Source organism: Haliaeetus leucocephalus, unplaced genomic scaffold, assembly GCF_000737465.1.
Source record: "Haliaeetus leucocephalus isolate CR32 unplaced genomic scaffold, Haliaeetus_leucocephalus-4.0 Scaffold339, whole genome shotgun sequence".
NCBI lineage: Eukaryota > Metazoa > Chordata > Aves > Accipitriformes > Accipitridae > Haliaeetus > Haliaeetus leucocephalus.
In genome coordinates this window covers 9,337,630-9,353,074 of record NW_010972775.1, presented here as the reverse complement: position 1 = coordinate 9,353,074, position 15,445 = coordinate 9,337,630, and the positions used below count along the sequence as shown (strand labels likewise).

Sequence of the window (15,445 nt, the reverse complement as noted above, 5' to 3'; positions counted from 1 at the left end):
GTATGTATCCCACCAAAGGGGGCAGTATATTTCCCTAGTGAAATGCATTTCTTGGAAAAATCTTTGCCTTTGTTAGTAAACTCCAGCTTTGTTAACTAATATAGACATTTCAGTAAAATTATCTTTTTTTTATCCCTGCTTTTCATACAAAGGAAAATAATCACTTTAAGTGTATGAACTGTCAGAGTGTATCTGCCAGGGAAACTACTAAGACATGAAGTGGAGAAGCAACAGAACTTCTCTCAATGCAAAGTAATTAAAAACTAAATCACTAAGTAGTCATAGTGTTAAAATATGAGCTTTTCAGATTAGAAAAGTGTTACACATCACTGAATATCTTCTAAAGGATGTGTGGCAATTCCCCTTGTCACTTATTTCAGATTCTTGTCAAAAACTGTAATGAAAATCTTGGATTTTCTATGCTTTTAAATCACACATAACCTCTAAGGAGAGAAAGGATGGCCTAAGGTTAGAACACAGTAGATCTTTGGGGGTGTTTCAGAGTTTGTTCTTTCTTTACTTTGCTTTAGAATTCCTGTGTAGTCTCATGTAAGTTATCCAATGTGCTGTGACACAGCTTCCCCTTGTCTCTAAAGTATGATTAAAACAGCTGACCTACAGCACCATAGTACTCTGAAGCATGAGATAAAGAATAAGCACTAAGCACTACTCTTGCAGTTGAAAGATATGAAAACACAAATAGAGACAGACCTGATTACATATTCTAAATGTGTGATTTCCTTTGAAATTGTCAGAAGATCTGTTTCTGACCTTACTGCAGAACAGAACCCAGAATTTGAGGATTATCATTGAAAATCATTCCTTAACATTGTGATGTAGATAGCTGAAAGACCTGGAACATCAGTTATTAATTCACATTCAGCTGTTGATCCTGATGATCATCAATCATATCCCACAATGGACTGTAACTATTTTCCCTAAATGCCAAAGCTCAAGGACACAAAAAGCCTTATCTTTTTAAATTTGAAAAAGAATGCATGCCAAATAAAAAAGCTGCTGATCAATATCAACGGAGTACCTTTTTGATTAGATATCTATGCATGGATCCCCATCCCTGTAAATGTTAAACTATATTTCTGCCCCGCGTTCTCTTTTTTCCTATGTTTAGAAAACCTGTATCAGAGGTACAGGAGCTGTTCTCCCTGTGCATCACAATGCATTGCTCTGTGCTTGAATTATGTATGTCTTAATGGCTTTTAGAAACAGAAGTACTGAAATTCAGTAGATTCCCTTCCCTCATACTATATCAGTAGAAGCAGCATGGATAGTCTTCAAGTCATCTTTTTAAGTGCTGGTTGTTCTACTTTTACACTGCATTAATGGGAATATGGAAACATCTTCCACACAAATCACAAAATTTACCAACAGTGGTGAAATGTACAAAAATAATTAAAAGGTAAAAACATCTGCAGTATTATCAACACAAACACTAACTTCTCATGCATCCTTCTCTTGGTATGCCTTGTGAATACCATTTGCCTGCTAATCGTAGTTCTATTCTTGTGACTGCCAGCACAATTTGCACCATCCCATAGAAAGCTGTTGATTAATGGCACAGTTTTGATTTCTAACAATATAATTCTTCATTATTACAATCAAATATTTTCCTTTAAATGGTAATTGGATTTTTAGGCCTACTAAAGCAATCCTGTGTTGTAACAGGTGTTTCCACATTTGATTTTCCATAGTGCAGTGTATCGTTGCATATAGTTCCTAATTCATTAATTGTAATGGAAAACCCAAAACCATAGCGTATAAGTAAAATATAATATTACTTATCTCTTTGCAGTTGGATCCTGAAGCTAGTGTTGTTCTAAAAGAACTTCAGGTGAAACTTAGCAATGTATTGGATGAACTCAGCGTAACATATGCTACAAGGTAACAAGCCTATTTTACTGCAAACCTTAGAGAAATATTCCTGTTCAAAATCTACCTCATTGATTAAGTCTGGGTGGTTGTTTGGATGTCCTGAGGCACAGCCTGCTTCTGCCCTGATGAAGTGGTGTGCATTTGTGTGTGTGTGTGTATGTGTTTGTTTAGACTCTGAAACATACAGCAGTAACCCCACTGTAAAGAAAACTGAAAATGATCTGTGGGCATGAATGGGTTACAGGCTGATAACTTTTGTTCTGCTTTTTGGAAAACAAAAATTGCTGTTTTTTTCTTGCCTGATGCTGTGTTAAACTTTTCTCTCTGACCATGTTTATGTTACTTCCTGAGACTGACAGCTTTTTCGAAGTGACCTGCTTCAACCAGGGATGACTGCCTACACTTAGCCTGCTTCAAATGGTCACTGTGAATGGCCACCTTGGGTAATTTGCTTGCCTGTGGCTCTACAAGAATTGTCTCATGATGAGCCTTACTCTCAAAATCTTTTATTAATCAGAGTGCACACTGCAGTCTTGAATGAGTATGGTGCTGTGCCTGTTCTACAAGAAGTTGCAAGTTATTTTTGCTTCAAATTAGAAGGGAATCTAAGAAAGAGGGATTACTGCTGTAGTGGTATTCATTAAGTGAAGTCTGTAGTTGCTTATTTAATCCATTGATGAACCATCTGGGTGAACAGACTTCACTTTTTCTGTTGCTTAGTTTGTCATATTGTCTTGCTTTATTTTTGCTCCCAGGCCCTGGTTCTCTGATCATTGACAGTGCATAAATATTATTTCTTTCCAGGGCTTCTTTCTGAATGAGCCAACTAGGTTTCTGCAAAAGAAAACCCAGGAATAGCTCAATCTAGGATATGCTCCAGACAGCTAGAACATTCCTCATGGGTCAGTTTATTGCTAGAATTTGTGAGGTTAACAATATCAGAAAGATTGCTAATGTCAAGAAAAGCCAATGCATTATTTTGGCTTTTATTAGAGGGACCGGTCCCAAGGATTTACACGAGCAGCTTCAATAGCAGCTTCATGTTGATTTCATCTAGGGCTTTGAAGTGTGTAGGTCAGTACACATCCAAGTGTACTTAGAAAAGTTTCCAATTTTTCTAGTGTTTTCACATGGAGATTTGCATTCTCTTTCTGTGATTAGCCATGTAGCTGGAACAGCTTACTGCCTAATTATAATGTTTCTTTTCTCTCATAGTAAATTCACTTTCTTCAAGTTAATCTCTGCCATTTATCTTTTCACATTAATAGGCCTGGTATATTTATGGCCTCTGTTTTGCATTTCTAATCTAATGAATTAATCCTAAACCAATTCAATTAATCATAAATCAATTCATAAACCGAATTACCATGTGTGCAGAGCCTTATTCTGCCTCTGAACTGTTGACTGATTAACTGCTGTTGTGCATTGTTTAAATATATTGACTGAAGACTGTATCACATCAATGACACTAGAAGACTGCCAGACAATGGCTCAACCAGATCAGTTAGGAAACAACAGTTTTCAGAAAAGCTGAACAGATACAACTTGAGGAGCAAGAATCTGTTCACACTCACCTTGAAGTGGAAAAGATTCCTTCCAGGAGGAAGAGTCTAATTACTTCTCAGTGTGGTTTTTTGTGAAAGAATATTTTAAACAGTCCAAATGTTCTAGCTCTGTCTAGTTGCAAAGAAGTAAGCAAAGCTTCTGACAGCTCTGACTCTGTGTGAAACCCAGGAAGAAGTAAAATTGAGCCAAATGGGGCAAAATCAGTAGAAGTTTTATGTTTGTCCTCAAGAATACCAAAGCTTAGTTCATATAAACCACCAAGAGAAAAATAATTTATAGTCACCTGTTCTTCTTGTCCTTTCACACCAAAAATAAAATCTTGAGAAGTTGTTGCTAGCTGGTAGTCAATCATACCCTAAACTACAGATTCTGATACATCTATTGCTTTCAGAAAATAATTACTTGGCACCCCTACAAGGGCATGAAAAGCATAATGACAGAACGGAAACAAGGGGGTGAAAATCAAAACAGTACATGAATTAGTTATATGAGCTATAATCCTGAGGATTATAGCTTGAGTTACTTTCAGTCTGTAGCACCTGCAGTATCTTGCGTTTGTGAACTCTCCATCATTGCAGAAAAGATTTAAATCTTGTTGAAAAACCTCAAGCAAAATGATAAATGTTGCTTTCTATCCCAGAATTCTTTCATTCTCTTTTTTTTTTTCCCACCCTGTAGTTTCCAATTTATTATTGAAGACTGTGTAAGACAAATGAGCAATGAACTGAATCAAATGAGAGGAAATGGGAATGCAGCAGCCAATAAGAACAGCGCAGCCATTGATGCCGAGATTGTGCTTCGGCCTCTCATGGATTTCCTGGACAAAACGTAAGTGTGGCAGACTGGTGTGTGTGGCAGTTTAGGAACTGGATGCTACACTCAAACATACTTAGTTTTACCCTGAAGCATCATTAATACCTAGAAACACTCCATAATATTTTTAATATTTGTAGTATTCACGTGTGGGCAGAATACTGCGCTTAACCTGTTTACTTATACTAAGCAATTTCTATGTAAGCTACATATTTGCCTTTCTATTTCTTGTCACCTAGTATTCCCCTGCTTATTAATATGCAATTCTGTGTCGCCAAAAACTTGGTCGTCATTTAAAGATTTAGAGAGCAACTTGACTTTTTTCACTTGGTAAAAAGCTAAATTTTTACATAGTCCTGCAAACTCACTCTGGGCCCTGAAAGTAAGGGTATCTTATCTTCTCATCATCCAGCAGTGACAGGATAAGCTGTTCTGATTTAAAGAATTGATTTATAACTTTTTTTTTCTCCAGGGCATTACTCCACATGCTTATTGTTTCTAAAAATGGGACTGATGGGCTTGCTACCTTAGAAACACAACAAGAATCACAGCTCCCTACTGTACATATGCATAGCCAAAGTCTAAAAGTCATTGGCATAAAGGGTGGGGAGGGAACTGAAAGGGATTTTGGGTTTTCTTTGGGGGTTTAATTTTTCTAGGCTTCATTTTTGAGGGCTTTGGCAATTAGATGAATTTCAATGACAGCTGGCAACAGGCAAATGCTTGTTTAATGTATTTGATAAGATTTGACTATTTATGCAACACTGTCAAGTGCAGTGCCTGCATTCCTAGCCTGGAAAAATTTTTTAACTGCTTTATCTATATGTCAGCCTTTTATTTTTAGCAATTTACCTAGTCCTATGCGTTAAGTTACAAGAGGGGTATGTGCTGCTTTTAAGCAGTATGGGTTTAAATTTTAGTTATCTTTGAGTTAAGATGTTTACTCCTAGCAGAAGTCTTGAAGAAAAGCCGAAATGTTTATACACTTACATGTGCAATCCTAAGCTCATCATTTAAAAAAATGGGTAAGCTGACTTTTGCCCATCAAGTTCGATTCCAAATTGTCATTTCTCAAAGCTGTCTTCATAGCTTCTTAGAGATTTAATTGAATAATGGCATAATGGAAACAAAAATGGGTTTTAAATTACTGTCTGAATAGAAAATATTCCCCACCGCAGGAATGTTAAATGGAATTTTAGCAAATGCTAAACCCATGCACAGAAAATAAAGATGTGAAATTTAAAAAAAAAAATACTGATAGGGAATATCACCTTTCTTACAAATATCTATTTATAATAGGAATACAAACATACCACGTTAATATGATTTAGGTTTTAGTTATTTATGCTTTTATTTGTGTGCTTACTAAGAGTAGTAAGAGATGCTAGAAATATGAATTGGCATGTTTATGATGTGATATCTATAATGACTTTATAATAATCTTTTTTTACATTAATAGATTAGACATAATTCTGTAAAATTGCCCATATGTGCATTCGCATGATATTATTTTGAAATATTTTTTCCTGTGTCTGAAAACTGTAGCACTTTATTCATGAATCATTCATGATAATACATACAAGATGGTTTACGAATATACTTTCAAATAAAGAAAAAAATCTGTCTAATTATATAGAGCCTCCAAAAAATTAATTTTACTGTTAGTAATAGATAGTATGATTGCACAGACATGCCAGTATGCAGAAGTAAATACTTCCAAATGGTAGTCCTGAATTTGCATTAGCTATCAACACCTAGTCCTACATCACAGTAGAAATGTAAGACAACAAGGGAGACGTTTGTTTTTTATTTTTAAGACATAAACAAATTATATAGCAAAACTTTAATTTAGGGGCTTGAGAGTGCTAAATTCTATCATCCATCAATCTTTATAACTCGTTATAATTTTGCATTTTCAGTAAATATACATCACTAATATATTAAGCAGTAAATTGTATAGTGGAGATACACTTCAAATTTTATATATGCATATATACTTTATAACCTGCAAATCAGGTCTTTTTTTACCAAAAATATTTACTGATAATATTGCAACATAACTAAGCCATTGAGAAATCCTTATTGGTAGAGAAAAGCTAAACCATAGTGGCCATTAGTCTGCGAATATAGTGATACCACACCTCTGAAGTCTTAATGCTAGTTTTGGAGACTGGTTTGTGTTTTGTTTTATTCCAGTTTAACTGTCTCTGCAAAAATCTGTGAGAAGACAGTTCTGAAACGAGTTTTAAAAGAGCTATGGAAGTTAGTCTTGAACAAAATTGAAAAACAAATTGTGCTTCCACCACTGACGGACCAAACCGTAAGTGTCCCAGCAGTTGTGTGCACACGTTAAAAAGGATTGTAATAATGTGCTTAATCAGGTGTTTGCCAAGGGGTCTGATGCTATTCTTTTCTGTACATTGACCAGAAGGAATAATATATTGACTGTATGCAATGTGTTGCTCTCCAGTGTTTCAAAGCAGTGTAGCTAGGTTGCTCTTCTGTAGCTGGTGAGGAACACCTTGCTCTTTCCTATACTGCCTGCTCCAACTCGGAGCAGTTTTTATGAATGCAGTATAAAAGAAGCCGAATCACTGACTTTGTAGTGTGCTTTCATATAAAGGCTTTCAGGTCTGATTTCTCTTGACTTCATCATGCACAGTAACACCACGAGAGTTCCTTGCCCTTCCCAGTTGCACCAGAAATTCAATTGCTTCCATTTTTACGGCTCCCAGAAAGACAGGAATGCCCCATCCCATCTCCAGTCCTGCCTGCTGTGCCATTCCTCACCTTGAAGCAGCACTTAACGTTGGGAAATTTAAGCCAATTTTAGCTCTCAAGTTTTGGGGTATTTTAATAGCAGACTTGGTAGGATGTCCTCTTTGCACAGGACTGCATTTAGAGCTGGACAAAAAGAGGGAAAGCAACTGTAAGTTAATACAGAAAGCAGTGCTGCTACACACAAGACCAGTGTGGGTGATGGCCTGACGTGAACACTGAGTGGTGACAGAGCTGAGGGCACTGGTAAAATCCGATTCTGTCTAAGGATGGAAGAAAAAGAGCCTGGCGTGGAGTGCCTTTTTTTAATTGTTTCTTGCTTTTTTGAGGGACTGGCTTAACATAAATGTTAATTCTTCTCATTTTCAGTCTTGTCTAGAATAAATTCACCGTCTTTATGACAAGCTAATCATGACATTGCCATAGTGTGCCTTTGGGCAACTTTACTGTATACATTCTATGATATCAGTTAAGCTGCTAAAAATCTATTGGTCACTATCCATATGTTAAAGACATATCATTAAATCATATTACAATGTATTAAAGATACATGAAAGAATATTGCTGGAGAGGCAAGAGGAAATCTAATCGAACTTGTACAAATGGTGTTAAGGTAGTAATGAAATAACCTGAGCTATTAAAAATTCTAGACTACAGCTAATCACAAGATCATAGCCAAGACTCCATTCACTGGATTTGTTCTTACTTACTATAATACTCATTTACTACACGTAATCAGAAACAGCCTCTCTTTCAATAAGTGACTGTATCAAATTTATATTTCTGAAATTTTTAATTTGCTTTTCAAACATTTTGATACAAATTTTATCTGCCAATACTTAAGTAGCATTTAAATTGGGTAACTGCATTTCCCATCAGGCGTTAGGAGCATTTATTAGCTTTATGCAGGATCCGTTGTTACACTGATTCATAGAACAGCATGGTTCAGAGTTAAGGGGGTTTTCTGTTGCTTTTTTAATTGGTTGCCAAGAATACAGAGTTGCCTGTCAAAGACTTAGTAAGCCCACCTGGACAATAGCACAATATGTTTCAGTTAGAATAGTAAAACATTTTTTCAAATATTTCCCCCCAAGAGTTTCAATGTAGATCTTCATTTAAAAAATAATAAAAAGATCTTAGTCTTTCAAGCATAGTGAAAGTAACTTTTGACTGCCAACTGAACACAGATTTCAGTTCATCTGTCTGAATCTGCAAGCACCTCTGTTGTCCTTACTGATGCTCTGAAATCACACCGAGCAATAAGCTGTGACACTGATGTTATAGCCCATTTCAAAAAAGCTTATTCCAGTCTTTAGTTTAGCAAGTTGATACTTCATTAAGCTATGGGTGTACATCTGGAATGCAAAACTTCTGCATTTCAGGCAGAACACAGAAAGGGTTGTGAAGAAGCAGAGACAAGGACCCCTCCTCACCCCTCATGTAGAATGAAGAGTCTTCTGGATGGACGTTAGATTAGTTAGTGGCCAAAGGTAAGAAGGCTTCTATTTATCAGCCAGTTACTGATTAAAGGCAGAGACTGTGCCTATGATTCAAGACTCTTTAAGATCATTTAAATAGAGGCAGCCAGGATTACCGCAAGTGCTTTGCGCCCATTCTTCATAAAACTGAAATGACCCCTGCTTCTCCACACACACTTAAGAAACGTGAGCCTCCTACTAGAAAGTTGTCTACAGCATATTTCTTTCCAAATTTTGTTCAACATTTCTGTAGTAGAAGATACAATATCTTAAATATATAGTCTGTAATGACTAAGGAACATGAAAAATAGGTACAAAGATGACTGGATTAAGCTTTCAGAGTGCTTGCAGTATCACATGTGTATGCTACGTTTCACCAGCTGTTGGGTTTTACTAGTGGTAGCCTCTATATAAAGTGTCCCAGTTAGCAGGCATGGTGAAAGGTGTATAGCTAGTTGCATTTATTTTGCTGCTTCTATTTACTACTGAACACACAATTAAACAAAATCAATAAAAAGTAGGATATTGTAAGAGAGATGTTTCCCTTTTGGAGCCTTGAATATTACTTTTTTCTGAGGGTGAGAGGCACAGGCATTAGGAAGCAGGGTGGTTTTTTTTTAATTTTCATATTTATCTTATCATTCTCACTACTAATAAATAATGAAAATTTAAGCTAATATTACATCTATTGAAATTGGACCATACAGAAGCAAACTTATTTCTGGAAACTGAAACCTTTTGGAAAGAAAGTCTAATGAAAAATTGTTCTGTATTGTGCTATGTAAGTTGGACTGATTTTTTTTTTTTAATGAAATCCAGATATTCAGAACTATGTCTTGCTGAACTGCCAAGTAACTGCACTATTAGTTATATTTCTTGGAGTAATTGTGATAAAAAATGTGAGCATGGAATTATAAGTAGGATTCTGTTTGTCTAAGGCAAGCATGTAGGCATTGGCCTTTGTTATCATGCTGGGATTTGGCTATTGTAAAATATTGGTTTAAATTCATAACACTTTGATATCTTTTCTTCAAAAAATGGCTTTGGCTTAACAGTACACCATTATGCTGTGTGTTACTCAGCTGAAGATTTCACTGTAGACAGTTAAGCTTTTGCAGGCTCCTCGGGGCTGCTCACTTACTTCCCATTATGATTATTTAGATTAGCATAGCACCTCAGAGCTATGATTATGGACAAATATCTCATTGACACACTGTATTAAAACAATCCAAGCCTTAGCTTAAAAATATTAAATACAAAGTGAGATAGCAGACAGGAGCACACGAAACCACTATCAACAGAATATGCAATATTTGTATCAAGTGTAGGATATTGGAAGGAATCATGCTGCAGGCATTCAACTGCTTGGCCTTATCAACTGAATGGAAGTATGTCTTGTGTAATTGAAATTTTTATTTAGCTTTGCAAAACAGTGGCTTTGGCTAAAGTCCTAGCAGAAAATAAGATCACATTGACATAAAAAGCAAACACATTGTAGTGAGTCTGTTGAATTTTCAATGTGATTGCAGGGGCCCCAGATGATATTCAGTGCAGCCAAAGATCTTGGACAACTGTCAAAACTCAAGGTAATGGAGCCAAATGAAACTGTGAATGGCTTGCTCTAATGAAGAAAATACATGAAATATTAGTGACTGTGAGGCCAAGCCTCATGCCTCATTCTTTATTTATTATAATAAGATTGAATATGGCAGTAACTATTCATAGGTAAGTAATGATTTTACAGTCTCATCAAAACCAAAATAAGATAAAAAGACTGTATGCTTATATGGTAAAGTGATCACTAGATGGGTCAAGAAGGTATCATTCCCATATTGCACAAGTAGGCCTTATAAACATTAAACATCACCAAAAAATAAATTATGAGATCTTTGTGTTCCCTTCTGGAACCAGTTCTGAAAAAAACTCTAATGTAGGAATACTAGTAATTTGTTTCTGTGTATTATTTATGGTATGTATTGAAACACAGCATGTACCTCTACAATAAACTAATCAGCACTACATTACTGAACTCCATAATAGACTTGATGGAGAGCTTAGGTGTTTGATACTGATGTCAGTTGTTTGCCAATCAATTTTGCCATTAGTATTTCAGATTCACGCAGAAATGTGGTAATTTGTGCTTCTATGAATAATTGCTCAGTTTGCTAGAGGAGTTAAAATGTTGCCTAAGTAAATCAGAGGATGCTTATTTTAGACAAAGATTTCACAGGAGTATAGTCACTTTATGACTCAACTTATGTTCTAATAGGAAACCCTTTCTTTTTTTTAAACATATGGCATTAACAAACATTAGTTAAACGGTCAGATTTATTAATAAAATTAATTATTTCAGTATCATCTAATATAATTATTTAAATATAAAATTTAACCTTTTCCCTGTCCCCCAGAACAGAGAAATAATACATCCTAGGAAAAGAATTAAAGCTACACAGATGCTCAGTATTAAATATTAGTTCTTTTTCCCTACAATCTATGTTTTCAAGAAACAACATGATTGCTCTAGGTTATAGTTTGTTGTAAAAGAAGTCTGAAGTTGAATTAATCCCTGTTAATCATAGGAATTTGGGGGGCATTTGGTGGTTTTGTTTGATTATTTGTTTTTCCAAGAACAGACAGGCCATAATACTGTCTCTCTTTCAAAATCAACTGCAGTCTTAACTTGCTTTGCAGGACCATGTGATTCGAGAGGAAGCCAGAAGCCTGACCCTGAGGCAGTGTGCAATAATGGAAGTAGCACTAGCTACTATAAAGGTACAGCTTTATAGTGTTTTTCTGTTCTGTGCTGGAATGACCAAGCACATGATTGACATAAATAACAGATTCTAATATAGAATGGTCCCTTACAATCATAAAGATCCCTTTAATATGTCAAGAACCATTTGATCTTAAGCTCCCTGTACTGACTTGAAAGCAAATGTCTAATAGTCTGCTTGCAGAAAAGTCAGAAAAATTATTCTACCAGTTGCAGATAGAACATGTTCCCTTAAAGGAATCGGTGGTTGAAGCTTATCTGATTCTTCTGTTCCTTTACATTTTAGAGTAATGCTTATTATGTTGCAGTATAGCCTCTTTTTCTCCCACAAAGGAGATACTGAGCCTGAAAAGTGTGGTTATTCCCAGCTGCACGCTCCTGTAAACATGTATGATGGTTTTTATAGCACACCAGAAAACAAGGCTTTTAATACCATGCATTACTGTGCACTATTTTAAATTCAATGTCCAGTTGAATTTATCAACTTTTCATGGTTTGGAATTCACCACCTAATTTACTGTCACTCCTAAATAATTGGATTTAATTTATAGATGCCATTTAATTATTCTACACGGTGGTCCCTTTTGAAAACAAAAAATCATATTCATCACACACCTGTTAAAAACACTTCTGAAGCAACTGATTTTTATGCATCCCAACATCTTATTGATGCAGATGTTGGTAATGCATTGCCATAAATGTTTTACATTAGATTTTTAAAAGAAAGAGCCATATTAGAGACAAGCCATCCAACCTTACCTGGTGTTAATCTCATGACTAGAAATACAAATTAATTCATTGGTAATTGATTAAGTAACTCTAGGATTTGACCTCTCTGGAAGGATGAAAGAATCAGGCCATAGGCCAGGTGAAATGTTCACTTCCATTCATTTTTAGATTATTGCATTATGCTCCTAAATGTAAAAGTAAAGAGACTAACAAAGTCTTTTTTTTCTTTCTTTCTTTTTTTTCTTTCTTTCTTTTTTTTAATAAAAAAATTGAGACTTTCATATAGTCTTCACAAATTGGGTTTCTGAAGTCAAAAGAAACCAGTAAGGAATATTACTTAATGTACTTACCGGTCTTTATGATCTTTATTTGGAGTAAATAACTTGAAAGCAATCAATTTCTAGAATAACAGCATATTTTCATGTCTGCTGCTGAAGAGACAGCACATCAGGGAAGGTAAGGAGGCAGGTACTTAACTATAAAATTGAAGATCTAAATAAGAGGACATATTCATGATCAAGTCTTGTGCAACAAAATACTGTCTCAAAAGACAAGAAAGAAATATCAGAGAGGGCTCCCAACTGCCATTTTTTGTATTTGCTGTAGAACTGGCATTTCTTTCAGAAATAAAAATAATATTTGGGGATTACTGATGTTGTTGAAACAGAAATGGAACAAAATGCTGAAGTAGTGTGCGCTCCCAAGTTAAGCCCTGTGGACTCCTCAGTTCAGTATGTGAATCTAATTGTTTTCCTTTCAGAGCATTCGTTCTAAACAAATACAAGTTGGGAAAAATGCAAATTCTAACCTTGCCTGAATTTCCAATGCTTAAGAGTCATAGATATTGATCATTTTACTAAACAAAAGTCTAGAATTGGAGGAAAAAGGTTAGAAATAGGGAAAATCCTCTGTTAATTCAGTGTTCTTATCTCTGTGCACTGCATTCATAAATTGAGCAAAATAATGCTCTCTGAAAAACCTATTTTCAAATTGTAAGGCAATGGCATGGCATTATAACCTGCTTACTGTAGTTGGTACATGATATGGCAAAATCTTTTTTTTTCCAAATTACTAAGCAAATAGCCTTGATCATGCAGAAACTGGCCTTACACTATTAGAAAGTGAACAAAGACAAACCTTGTGAGTTAACTCAAGAAAAAAGACTATGTTGATTTAGAAATGCAGTTCATAAGTTTAATGATCAAAATATACAAATTTTTGGCAATGCTAGGTAAATATGGCTTGTTTAAAAGAAAAAAAAAATAATGGCTGCCCAAATAAGAATAGAAGAATGGTAAAAATCACATATGGTATCTGTTCAAAAATTAAGTAACTGATTGTTGTACGGAAGGGAGTTGTGGGGAGGAGTATCTCTGTGCTTGCAGTCTTTTTTATTTTTCCTTTCATTACTCTGATTTTTAGTACCAAAAATTAATTCACTGAGCAACTTACAATTATAATTTAATAGATGATGGTGTTATTAATGCTTTGAAGAGCATAAAATAAAGGAATAATCTTTCATCTTAAACATATATAGCATATCATCAGTCTTTGTATGATGCAAAAAGAACCTTAGCAATTTTTTTTTTTTTTTTCTTCTTACTTTGCAATTTACTGTTAGGAGAATTGGCCTTCTGGCCTCAGTTATTTCAAACTGAGTTACCTCAGCTATCTCATTATCTCAGCCCAGAGATCATGTTCATTGATACCGTTGTTCTAGTTTCCATTTTTGTCTTTGCAAGCACTGTAAACCCAGAGGCACTCTACAAAGTGAAACTACCACCAATATGACTTGTGTTGCATTTGTCAAGTTTTGGCTGAGACTGCAGTGGCTACAGCATTGATTTCCACATACTTGACATTATGCACTTGTGTCTGCACCTTTCATTTGTCAGTGTGACTTTCAAGCCTCTTTTGTCACCTATGAACCTTGAAACCCCTTAGACTGGAGCATAAGTAGCAGGTGAACTATTTTAAGGTTTACATCTCTGAAGAACAGGATATTAGGTGTCCAACTGAATCTGCAAAACCCTTATGTTTACTCATTATTTTTCTGTATTTGCTTCCATAAAATAATGATATGTTCATAGTAGTGGTTTTGCATGCAAAATTTACCATTTATGGGAAAAGCAAAAAAATTAAAAACTCAGGAAGATTAGGGTCAGGTGTCCTTGTTTCTTTAAATGTTAGCTTTCATGGAGCTTTTAGTCCTTTGCAGCTGCTGCTGCAGATAACATTCTATTGGGAGACACAACTAAAAAAAACTCAAAATAATTGTCACAATAGCAGGAAATATTAACAGATTTTAACACTTGCTAATAAACTGATTAAAAGCCTTGGTGAAATCATGAATACACTTTTGAAAAATTAAGACAATAGATATTTCTTTGGTACAGATAGTATGAAATAATTTGCTTGGAATGATACAAAGTATGCAATGATGAGAAGATAAAGGTGATTTAGTCAGAACCTCTTAACTTGACACTAACTGCCCAGATAGGATTAAAACAATATAAAACTTTTCAGCCTGATGACTTCAAGTCCTTTGTTTTGCTCCTACAGATATTTTTTTCCCCTGTAACAGTCAGTAGCTGTCAACACAGAAATGTAAATAATGACTTTGTTAGGAAAAGTACATGTATGTTTCATCTCCTACAAAAATCTCGAGAATTGGAAGGTGAAATGTGTAGACTAACATGCAATGGGCACGTATGAACTGTAGGTCTGCTTTGTCACAGATATGCGTAGGATAAAGTATTAAGTATATATGTATGTATGTGAACAGAAATGCATATATTGCATATATTCCTTTGGCAACACTCCAAAAATGTGAGGAGAATAGATTGTCTATTTACAGTTCCCAACACTCCCTGTACTGAATGGACTAATATTGCATGTCATCAAGTAGTCACGGTGTTTTCCTAAAAAACATTGTTTGCTTTTTTACTCATTAGCTGTTAGTGGGAGCTTTATACATCAATCTTGAGACCTAGAGCTGTAACGTAGACTGCAAAATGCTTTGCAAAGAGAACACACTGGTTTTAAACTTGTGTAGCCAACATATCTTTTCTTTGTAGCTTAAGTGCATTAGTTTATCAACTACTGTTTTGTATAAAATTTTAAGGAAAGTTCTTCATTGAGGGAGGAAGAAGGGAAGAATCTATCCTAATTTTTCTGAAGTCAGCTTTGGGTTTGGAAACACAATATAATACTTGCAATAGTTTACATAGTCAGTGTGACATCAAAGTGGTAAACATATATTTTGTTCCAAATCTAGCTGTGCCAGTAGATCAGGAGTCATCTTTTGTTTAAAGTATTTATGCTAATTTAGCTTTTTTTTTTTTTTTTGAATAAAAGAAGAAAGAGAGCACAAGTTATCAGTGTAAGCAGGGCAGCAAAAGGAGGGGTGCTGTTCTGT

The 15,445-nt window shown here is 35.2% G+C and overlaps 1 protein-coding gene across 1 annotated transcript in view; it reads left to right on the top strand.

Moving 5' to 3' along the window:
• UNC13C (unc-13 homolog C (C. elegans)) overlaps window positions 1–15,445 on the top strand; it is a 191,721-nt gene that overhangs the window by 157,134 nt on the left and 19,142 nt on the right. The window contains exons 24-28 of the mRNA XM_010571811.1: window positions 1,811–1,899; window positions 4,135–4,284; window positions 6,466–6,589; window positions 10,055–10,111; window positions 11,217–11,297. Coding sequence (XP_010570113.1) covers window positions 1,811–1,899; window positions 4,135–4,284; window positions 6,466–6,589; window positions 10,055–10,111; window positions 11,217–11,297 — 501 coding nt within the window. The remainder of the gene's footprint in view (window positions 1–1,810; window positions 1,900–4,134; window positions 4,285–6,465; window positions 6,590–10,054; window positions 10,112–11,216; window positions 11,298–15,445) is intronic.